The 10,545-nt window shown below is 42.1% G+C and overlaps 2 protein-coding genes across 5 annotated transcripts; one reads left to right on the forward strand and one right to left on the reverse strand.

Annotated features, from left to right (window-relative positions):
- Positions 1 to 459: 459 nt before the first annotated feature.
- Positions 460 to 3,071, reverse strand: LOC135946893 (peptidyl-prolyl cis-trans isomerase). Its single transcript, XM_065495363.1, has 4 exons — positions 2,928 to 3,071; positions 2,284 to 2,465; positions 1,715 to 1,931; positions 460 to 993 (listed from the first exon to the last, which is right to left on the reverse strand). Exons 2-4 carry the CDS (start codon positions 2,452 to 2,454, stop codon positions 782 to 784), a joined length of 600 nt encoding a protein of 199 aa, XP_065351435.1. The 5' UTR covers positions 2,455 to 2,465; positions 2,928 to 3,071; the 3' UTR covers positions 460 to 781.
- On the forward strand, positions 2,570 to 10,170 carry D2hgdh (D-2-hydroxyglutaric acid dehydrogenase). 4 transcript variants are annotated; one of them, XM_065495333.1, is made up of 8 exons: positions 2,570 to 2,852; positions 6,900 to 6,989; positions 7,043 to 7,406; positions 7,461 to 7,654; positions 8,036 to 8,204; positions 8,261 to 8,547; positions 8,612 to 8,780; positions 9,568 to 10,170. In XM_065495333.1, the coding sequence occupies exons 2-8, from the start codon at positions 6,912 to 6,914 to the stop codon at positions 9,822 to 9,824; spliced, it is 1,518 nt and encodes a 505-aa protein (XP_065351405.1). In that variant the 5' UTR covers positions 2,570 to 2,852; positions 6,900 to 6,911; the 3' UTR covers positions 9,825 to 10,170. The 4 variants fall into 4 exon arrangements, with proteins under 4 accessions (XP_065351405.1, XP_065351408.1, XP_065351406.1 ...); XM_065495334.1 differs by lacking the exon at positions 2,570 to 2,852 and adding an exon at positions 3,048 to 3,151; XM_065495336.1 differs by lacking the exons at positions 6,900 to 6,989; positions 7,043 to 7,406; positions 7,461 to 7,654; ... (2 more) ...; positions 8,612 to 8,780; positions 9,568 to 10,170 and adding exons at positions 3,781 to 4,019; positions 4,521 to 6,788.
- The last annotated feature ends 375 nt before the right edge of the window (positions 10,171 to 10,545 follow it).

A 10,545-nucleotide genomic window follows, 5' to 3' on the forward strand; every position in this document is an offset into this window, starting at 1 on the left:
TATCAAAATGTTTATCTAATTTAAATCTTAGAATGAGATGAAATGTGCCATAAGTGTCTTTAACATGCCTGGGAATTTCCAGGATGATGCAACCTTTGGTTTTTTTAAAGGTGAAAGGCTGATAAACGGCAATTTTTAAGTTCAGATCAATTTAGAAAAAAATCAAAATCTTACCATCTGCTAAATTTCAACCTAGGAAAACGATGAGAATCATTAGGGAAAAAATCAAACCCTGGCGTCAGGGTAGCCCCTGAGCGATCAGTTGCCACTTTAATGACGCCTCATGAGCATTGAATTGATACGATTTACAGGTAACTTTCTCCTTTATAAGCGATCAGGGTGCTCAGGGTTTACCCTGATATGCCAATATCTCGTCCCTGAAGGCGGACAAAGGGTCTTGATGAAAAAAACTTGACGATTGCGTTTCCTGAGAAGGTCAAGGCGAAGAAACAAGAGAAATTCGCTTTCCGAATCCATATGTGTGTAGCATACGTCTTTATTTATTATTGTTGTTGAGAAACATTCAAGATGAATACAGGTTGCGTATTACTTTTCCATTCACATTGTGAAGAATTGTTTTGTCCGACTGATCAGTTTAAAAAAAAAAAATTAACAAAGAAGAAAACAATGAAAAGGAATGCTTCTGGTCGCCCGTTCAGAAAATTGGTTGAAGTAAAAAAGTAATCTGATAATACGAAATGCTCTAGAAAAGGGGACCTTGCAGCTAATTAGGTGGAAAGAGGGCGGTGCTCAATTGATTTCGAGAGTGACAGCGATCAATTTAGCTGAGCTGGCCGCAGTCTTCAACCACGATCTTCTTGCTGGTCTTGCCGTGCTGCGACCCGTATGACTCGACCTTCTTCACCACATCCATGCCCTCGACCACGGCACCGAACACAACGTGACGGTTGTCCAACCACGACGTCTTCACGGTGGTCAGGAAGAACTGGGAGCCGTTGGTGTTGGCGCCCGCGTTAGCCATGGAAAGAATTCCTGGAAAAATAATTTTTTATTTAGCGATTTAATTAAACTGAAGAATTTGGCTTGAAAACTCAATAAAACGTCTAATTTTAAAATATTCCCGCGCTTTGAAACACGCCTTAAGAGTTTTTTGGGGAACCACGCCCCCATTTCAAACTTCCCGCTTGTTTTTTCCCGTGATTTACTGGACGTTGAGAAATTTCTTTTCATATTTTGAGGAACCACGCCCCAATTTCAAATTTCTGGAATTAATCTTTGATTTAAGTGCCATTTTACCCTGGTTTTTGACATTGTGCCACACCTTCCAATATAATTTTCGAAGGAACCACACCCCCATTTCAAACTTACCGCCAAGATTTAATTTCATTTAACGATTTCCCCACAGTTAGCAACAAGAGTCACGCTCCCTTTTCAAAATTTCCTGGAACCACACCCCCATTTCAAAATTCCCGCGTGTTTCGCCCTCTTCCAAAGATTACAGTTCATTGAACTCGGAGTTCAAAAAAAGCTAATTTGGCTTTATATCCATCGGTTCACACTTGAAAAACCAACAACACCTACTCCATTAAAAAGAAATCAAGCTTACAAGTTAGAACGCAAACAAGCCTTATTTTTCTCGGTAATTTACGATTAAACGGCGACTAGTTAAGCAACAATTTTGTCGCATGACGTGATCATTGCGCATTTATGTATATGATGTAGGCGGTTTAATGGCTGCTGACGAACGTCTTACCAGGGCCAGTGTGCTTCAGAGTGAAGTTCTCATCTTCGAACTTGTTGCCGTAGATGGACTTGCCGCCAGTGCCGTTGTGGTTTGTGAAGTCGCCTCCCTGGCACATGAAGTTGGGGATGACGCGGTGGAACGTGCTGCCCTTGTATCCGTAGCCCTTCTCGCCGGTGCACAGAGCGCGGAAGTTCTCGGCCGTCTTTGGAACCACATCGGAGCGGAGCTAAAAATGAGACGAAAAAGTTATTAAAAGCTCGTTTAATTGCCCTTGCCCAACCCCGTTTCCGTTCCGTTCGTTTCTTATCGGCAGGCAGGTGCGAAAATGATGGCGACCGCGTGTTGTTGGCCAACTGCCTGGGGCAATGGAATTTTCCACGGGACACTCGAGCCTTGGCACGGGTTTCACGTGGCTTATCGATCGGACATTGCAATTAATATTTAAGATGGCTCATTCATGAGGTAAAGGAAAGTTAATTGGTGTCATGGGACCGAAAATTGGTGCCTGCATTGTGGGCGGCATGCCGGCACGCATGTTTTCGCTTTTTGAAAGGACGGAAAAGTCGGTCTGCACTCACCTCCATGATGATTCTGCCGACGGGAGTACCTTCGGCAGAGATATCAAAGAATACCCTGGGAAGTCCAGACATTTTTGTGGCAAATTGTCGAAGAACTGTGCTACTGAAGAGAAGCGGCGCTCTGACACTCACGCGGAAAGCCGGGAGAGAGTGAATTAGTGCGCTGGCCATAGCGGGAATTTCTGAAATAGTTACACAAATTAAACTTTCAATCTTATTTCATATCTTAAAACGGTTTTAAGAATACAATTTGATTACTTTATTAAATTAATTCATCTTTTTTTGTTTAAAATACGACATTAAATCACGTAAAACGATAAAAATTATAAGATCTATTTTACACAGCGTAAGAAATTAAACAGCTAGCCTCTCCTTTGTAGCCCCCGTAGCTTGCTCATGACCCAGGATGGGATGGATTATGTCAAGGAGGCTCGAGGCAGGATATTTTTAAAAAATTTATCATTAATTAATTTTCTACTCTCCTCCACTCCACGAGACAAAATCACATGGAACCGTAACTTGCTAGCCATTGGACCGGCAGCCTTTCCGAATGTTCTGCGAATCGTAGGGTCAGTTGTCTCAAATTAATATCGATTTGTGTTTCAATATTAAGTTAATTTTAGTCCTAGTCTAAAAGTTGTTACCTTTAAGTCACGTTTTTCTTGAGCAAATCGCAATTTTCCGTCGCACCGCTTCGAATGACTTGTGGAGTCCAAATTTTCGTTGCTAGGCTCGCAGAGACAGCGGCAGATGGCACACGAGTGCATTTTAACCACCGTAACCAAAAGACCTTCACATACGTGTTGACCTTTAATTTTTATGAAGAACTATTTTTGGACTTTGGACGTGATATTTTTAACACCGCCGAGTATGTACGCACACAATATTATTATGTAACATAAATTATTTTGACAATGTATTGTGTACATAGAAAACGTTCTATAATTTGTATTAAATTTATTTTGCCGAAAATGTCATCAGTTAAATATAGCAGCTTTGCTAATACGATATAATTTGTATGACGAAAAACATAATAATTATCCACTGGATTTACTATGAACAGTCACCACTGGAAGAGGGCGTAACTAGCGGGAATTTTGAAATGGGGGCGTGTAAAATGAAAAGAAGGCGTGTCACGCGTCGCAAAACGCGGGAAAATCGTTAAACTTGACGGTTTTGCTAAGAAATTGATGGAATCATGAAATGGGGGCGTGGTTTTCTGGTTAAAAAAGGCGTGACACTTGTCATGCAGCCCGGGAAAATCATTACCGTTGGTGCTTAAACTGTAAAATTCGTGGAAATATAAAATGGGGGCGTGGTTCTCCCAGAAAATATAAAAAGGAGGCGTTTCAAAGTTCAAAGTGCGGGAAAATCGTTAAACATCACATTCCAGCTGAAATACTGATACATCAAAAAAATTATTAAAAATATATCTTGAATTTTTTCTGTGCAGAAATCTTTTTCTGCAAGAATTCTACGCCAATTTAAAAATTGCAGAAATAAAAATGCCGACTGTAGTTCTTGGAGGAGGCATAGCTGGCTTGTCTGCTGCCTATTACCTCCGGGAAACAGCTCCTGTAGTCATCGAAGCGACCTCCAGGCTCGGTGGATGGATTCACACGAACAAAAGACCAAGCGGCACCCTCTTTGAACTTGGGCCTCGCACTATTCGACCTGCTGGTGCCCCAGGAGCAAACACTTTGAACCTCATTGAAGACCTCAATCTCGAGCAAAAAGTAAGGACAAAATAACATTTCCTAAGGGCCGAATATTAGGAATGGCAGCCGAAAATTTGACACTAAAGTTACCGAAAACGTAAAAAAGTAGTTGCTTTATTGGGTGGATTTTGGTGTGAAGAACGCCAGCGACCAATCAGAAAAGGAAACGATTCTCTGATTCGCCAGATCGAGACAGCAGCGCCCCAGCGACGAGGCACGTCTATTAAAAGCTATTGCCTTGTCGCCTGATTCGCTAATGCTGAATGTCGCTGTGGCGCTGCAGTCTCGATTCGGCCAATCAGAGAGAACCACCCCCTTCTCTGATTGGTTGCCTGCGTTCTTATTCAAATTATAACCCGCCAAAGTAACGGTTTTCACGGTTCCACCGATTTACGACACTTTGCGTTAAATTGGCGACCAAGTTTTTCGGCTCTTTAACCTAATTTGCCCCTCAGGAATCTACTGGCACTATCAAAATCGAGGTTCAAGTGCTAAATACTAAAAGTTATCGTTTCTCAGGTCAGACCGATCACTCGAGACCATCCTGCGGCCAAAAATCGGATGATCTTCGCCAAAGGCAAGCTGCACCTCCTACCAAACAGCCTGTCAGGTTTGTTCCAGACTAAGGCTCCGTTTTCCAAGCCCCTTGCCGCCTGCGCCTGGACGGATTTCTGGGCAAAGCGGAAAATTTCTACCGACGAAAGCTCCTTTGACTTCATCAAACGACGATTCGGTGAGGATGTGGCCGAATACGCCATATCGCCCATGCTGTGCGGAATTTGTGCTGGCAGTGCCAAGGAGATCAGTGCTAAAATGCTGTTCAGGAGCCTGTTTGAGGCCGAGCAGAAGCACGGCTCCGTGTTCAAGGGGTTACTGAAAGAGGCGCTGAGTGCAGAGAAAAAGGCTGCAAATGCAGATCAACCTGGCAAATTGGTGACTCGGGCCAAGACTGAGAGGTGGAGCATTTATTCCCTGGAGAACGGTCTCGAGAATCTTCCCCTGACGATGGCCCAGAAGCTTCGAGAGTCAAAGGTTGAATTTAAACTGAACGACCCTTGTGTGCAAATTAAATTCAACTCCGACTCTGTACGCCTTTTGCTCCGCTCTGGCACATCCATCGAGGGAGAAACATTAATTTCCGCCTTACCGGCGTCCAGTCTGGCACCCCTGCTGAAGGAGCAGCATCCCCAGCTGTCCAGGGCGCTGTCCGAACAGACCTGCGCCACGGTGGCGGTGGTCAACATCCAGTTTAAAGGAAATCTGATAAAAGAGCCGGGTTTCGGCTTTCTCGTGCCGCCCGTCGAGCAGAAACCTCTCCTTGGCGTCATTTACGATTCCGTCTGCTTCCCGTGTCCCAGCGGCGACACCGTTTTCACCGCCATGATGGGTGGACACTGGTTTCATCCGCAGTTCACCGGAAAAAGCCCGCAGGAGCTCGCGAGTGTCGCAATTCGTGGTATCCAGGACATTTTGGGCATCACCCAAGAGCCAGTTGACGTGAATTCGGTTATTCTTAAAGACTGCATTCCCCAGTACACTGTTGGACATTACGAGAGACTGGACGAGATTGATAATTATGTGGAGAGTAATCGGTTGCCTTTGCATCTGGTTGGCTCGTCGTACAGAGGAATTGGTATCAACGATGTCATCATGTCTGCAAAGCTGGCTGTTGATAAAATTAAAAGACAAAGCAGTGGTTAAAAGGGTTTACGGTTTCCCAAAAATTGCATAAATTTTTTTTCTCTAATTTAAGAACAAATCTTTACAAGATGACTAAAAGTTTAGCAAAAATTTAACAGATTTGCAGTGATTTAAAGAAATGAAAGACCAGTAGCCTGTTGTCTCGCATTGTTAAGGCATACTCTCAGGCTTTTCTGGGATCTAAATCGTGGCTGCCCTATGTCTGAGATGGCAAAAAGGTGACCCAAAATGCACAGGTAGCTTAATTTGCCGGTAGGAAGCGCCACTTGCTGGTTTTCGCACCTTTTCCCCAACTGTCTGGCGTTTCAGTCAAAGACATGGGTGCGGCGAGGCGAAAAGATGGGTTCAAGATCCTCTTCAGGGCCACTTGGGACCCTTGGCGGTGTTTTTAGGACCCAGTGAGCATAAACTCCGGGAAGTGAATAATTTAAAAGACTCGTTTGGGCCATTAAAATGAGACCCTCTTATGTCTTACTTGTAAATTGTAATCGATAAGTCAAAACGCATGTTGCTTTGCCGCGTGAAACATATAAAAATTGCGCATGCGTGATCATTGATTCGAGTCTCGGGTCATCTCTGCGAGGGGTGGCGCATGCGCAGTGCCTTTAAAAGGCTTTCAAGTTGCACGCGCCAAAGCAACGTGTGATTGGGCCCACTCTCGGGAATCGATTGGAAAACATCGTTTTAGAGGGTCTTAAAGGAGATTTTTATAATCGAATTTAGTATTATTTGTGGCTGGTGCTAAACGGGAAAAATTTACCTGAGGAAATCTCTTGTATTTTATACTATTTTGGAAAGAATTTCTTCCCTTGAATTCCCTTTAGAAAAAATTCAGTGACCCAAAAAAGCTTGATTTTATGAAAACCATCTTGGAAAACTTAAAACTACTACAATCGGTGTTGTTACCAGAACACCTTTTTTATAAAAAAAATCCGAACTATTGCAAAAGAAATGTAAATAAACAAATTGGTCCGATTTACCTCGCTGAGCAGACGTGAATTTTATTGAAATTAGAGCGCATTTTAATTCCCATCTTCTTGTCAAACACTGAATAAATGATTTGCAGTTTTATATTTTTCAATGTCATTGTTCGATCGCGTTTAATTTCAGCTTCCACTGCATGATAGTTCTTATCAGTTTTAAGATACGAGCGGGTATTTTAGTTTGTTTGACCGAGAAAGTCCAAATATTTTACAGATTTCACAGAAAATGCAGCGAATATACTCGAGCAGCCTTCAGAAAATTAACCAGATTTCCCAGAAATGCTGGAAATCCACTTCTACCAGGGTAAAACTAAACATAAAAAAATTATAAATAATAATTCAATAAAATAATTCCAGGTGGAACTAACTCAGGTCCGCTACCCGAAGCTGAAACGAGGCAACTACTCGGTGATCAGTGACAAACACATTTCCACCTTCGAAAAAATCATTCCTGGTCGTGTCTTGACCTCAGCCACGGACGACCTTGAGTCCTTCAACACGGATTGGCTGCGCACCGCGCGCGGAAACAGCTCGGTTGTGCTCAAACCGAAGTCGACAGAGGAGGTGTCTGAAATCCTCAAGTTCTGCAATCAGGAGAGACTGGCTGTGTGTCCTCAAGGTGGCAACACCGGCCTGGTCGCTGGCAGCGTCCCTGTTTTCGACGAGGTCATTCTCAATTTGTCTCTGATGCGGAAAATCGAGTCCATCGACACTGCGTCTGGTAATTTTTCGAAAATTGTGTAATTAAAATGAAGATGAATTTTTTAATTTTTAGGTGTGATCGTTTGTGAGGCTGGGTGTATCTTGGAAGAATTAGACAATGTTCTTCGGGAGAAGGACCTGATGATGCCCCTCGACCTGGGCGCTAAGGGCAGTTGTCAAATCGGAGGCAACGTTTCAACCAATGCCGGGGGGTTGCGCCTCCTTCGCTACGGCAGCATGCACGCCAACACCCTCGGATTAATTGCTGTAAGGTTAATTTTACTTAAAATGTTGCATACAAATGGGTTTATTTGTATTTAAAAACGTATAAAAACAGAAAAAAACACCTGTAGACATTAAAGACCCACTGAAACCTCTTTTTTGTATGTTCGAATCGATTCCTGAGGGTCGATATCGGTGGGGTTCATCATTTACCGATCGAAAACGATTTTGTGGCGGCGCTAATTAAGCAAAACGCTCGTGGCTTTGGTGCGTATTTATTGCTTCTGCAAATCAAAAGACCTAGAAAAAAATCAATTAGAGGTTTACGCCGGATTTATTGAAAAATTAAAAGTGATTTTGATTCTTCTCCTTAAAATCTTTGCAATTTTTGAGGAAAATTTCGGTGTAAACCAAATCTTATTACAGGTGAAAGCTGACGGGACCGTGGTGGATGCGCTGAACTGCCTGAAGAAAGACAACACTGGCTACGCTCTGCACCACCTGTTCGTCGGTTCTGAAGGGACCCTGGGCGTGGTCACCAAGGTTGCGATTCAGTGCCCTCGCGTTCCACAAGCCGTTTCTCTCATGTTTCTCGGTGCGTTTTAATTTTAATTCCCTTCTTTTTTAATTCTGAAATATTTTCAAACGCAGGTTTGAGCGATTTTGCGTCTGTGATGGAAACGACGCAGCGTGCCAAGGGTTTCTTGGGCGAAATCCTCTCCTCGTGCGAGCTGATGGACCTGGAGTGCGCGGACGCGGTGGTGCAAAACATGAAACTAAAACTGCCGCTCGAAAGAATGCCTTTTTACATGCTGCTCGAGACATCGGGCAGCAACGCAGCGCACGACGAGGAAAAGCTCAACGCATTTCTGGAGGCGGTCATGAACCAAGGCCTCGTTATGGACGGAACTGTCATCACAGAGCCCTCAAGATTAAAGGTACAACAAAAATTCAAGCTTAATCAAAACGAGAACAAGAAAGAAACATTATTTGAAATTTCAGGCAGTTTGGCACCTTCGGGAATGCATTGCGGAAGCGTTGCTCAGGGATGGCTACGTTTACAAGTATGACGTCACCCTGCCCGCTCAGAAATTCTACGACCTTGTGCCCTTTTTCAATGACAAACTGAAAGAGGCTGGAGCTCTACGCTGCTGCGCCTTTGGACATTTAGGTGATCTTTATTTATTTATTTATTTTATTTTTTTTAAGAAACAACTTAAAATTACGGGGGTGAAGGACGGTTTTAGCCGTGTAAAGATTATCTGATTTTATTCACACCACCGATTTAAGAATAAAACCAAAAAAATCTTAATTTTTTCGGATTTTACGTGACATGTTTGGCGAATTTTGAGAAAGCAATAATATTTTTTGAAAGTTAAGGTTTGCGTTGAACTCCTTTCATCAAGCCCGATCGAATGAGCACCAAATTAGAGGTCATTGGTCAAGGTCAGAGGTCCCCAAGGCTCATTTTCGAATTTTTCCTGGTGTTCTTTTCAAATTTTTAAAAATCCAAAACGCCTTTAAAAAGTGGTCGCAGGGTACCTGTGAATTTATTTGAAAATTTCGAGGAGGTTTTCGGCATTGTTTTTTAGAAATTCAAATTTTGAAATTTGATAAACTCAAAATTTTCAATTTTTGCAAATGTTGTGATCTCCAAATCTCGGGGTATAATCGTCAGAAATGCAAAATCTGCCCACCGTTTGACTTGGCTTAACTTTCCCTGGTGAGCTGTATAGTTTTTGGGATGCTTACCCTTCATCCCTCAACCTTTATACTGCCCATAATTTTATCCTCCGAGTCAAACAGTGAATAATATTTTGAACCGTCGCGACTTCTTCCTCTTTTATATCTCGATTTATATAATTTATCATGGACAGTGAGTATTTTAAATATCTATTCATACAGAAAAATTAGACAGATATTTTTTTATAAAATTTGAATTTTTTGCTCGTTTTCAGGAGATGGAAACGTGCACTTCAACGTGACTTCCACTGAGTTCTCGTACAAGCTGTTGGGTTTGATCGAGCCTTCGATCTACGAGTGGACATCGAAGCACCGTGGCAGCATCAGTGCCGAACACGGAATTGGGCTGAAAAAGAGGGACTTTTTGAAGTTCTCCAAGACCGCAGAGGCAATCGAGATGATGCGAGACATCAAACAAGTGATGGATCCAAACGGAATCCTCAATCCCTACAAAGTTCTGCCAGCCATTTAAAATTGAATGTATATAAACCTGTTTGTTGGCTCGCCGTAACAAGTTTTAATAAATAATGTCGGACATGTGTGGCAAAGCGTGCGCACGAGAAGTTGGTTATTAATCTGTGTCAGTGGAAGGAAAGTGAACGAGAATGCTCTTGTGAAGCCAAATCGGTGCTTTCGAGACTGATTGGTCAGAAAAGAAGGTGATTCTTTATTGTCAGAAAATGCGATCTGCTGGAAAAATAACCTGGTTTATTTCAATTGTCAGCCTTTACTGTGATGAAAAATTGGCGAGACTGGGAAATCAAATTTTGTATTATATGATGAATATATATTTTAATAAAAATTGCAACTAAATAATGCTCGATTTTTTTTTTAATTTAAAACAGTTAAAAAAAGAAAATTCAGCTGAGTTTTAAATAGGGGCCACAAATGTAAGGATTGACTTCAAGAACCGCCAAATTCTGCAAAATTTTTACTGAAAATTTATCCCGTGGGGGTGAGGTTTGTTTTCAACCTCCTCAAAAACTCAAAAATATTAAAAAGAGAAAACCGAATTTGTTAAATCTGACCGAAAAACGCGTGGTACTATTTAAGGTGAATTTTAAGGCAAAAAAAACACGTTTTTCGAAATTTAAATTCGAATTTCTCAAAAATACGGAAATATTGTAATACCATTTTTTGATATAATTTTTCTGCGGCACATTTTGGCTATCTCAGAAATAAAAATTTTGTTT

Source organism: Cloeon dipterum, chromosome X (genome assembly GCF_949628265.1).
Source record: "Cloeon dipterum chromosome X, ieCloDipt1.1, whole genome shotgun sequence".
Classification (NCBI taxonomy): domain Eukaryota; kingdom Metazoa; phylum Arthropoda; class Insecta; order Ephemeroptera; family Baetidae; genus Cloeon; species Cloeon dipterum.

Bases quoted from the DNA above. Each gene is read 5' to 3' on its own strand.
- LOC135946893 (XM_065495363.1), bottom strand. From the start codon at position 2,454: ATGGCCAGCGCACTAATTCACTCTCTCCCGGCTTTCCGCGTGAGTGTC. The intron at 1,932-2,283 runs GTGAGTGCAGAC...TCTCATTTTTAG, and splicing joins TCGGCAGAATCATCATGGAG to CTCCGCTCCGATGTGGTTCC. The intron at 994-1,714 runs GTAAGACGTTCG...TTATTTTTCCAG, and splicing joins TCTGAAGCACACTGGCCCTG to GAATTCTTTCCATGGCTAAC.
- D2hgdh (XM_065495333.1), top strand. From the start codon at position 6,912: ATGCAGCGAATATACTCGAGCAGCCTTCAGAAAATTAACCAGATTTCC. The intron at 7,407-7,460 runs GTAATTTTTCGA...TTTAATTTTTAG, and splicing joins GTCCATCGACACTGCGTCTG to GTGTGATCGTTTGTGAGGCT. The intron at 8,205-8,260 runs GTGCGTTTTAAT...TTTCAAACGCAG, and splicing joins CGTTTCTCTCATGTTTCTCG to GTTTGAGCGATTTTGCGTCT.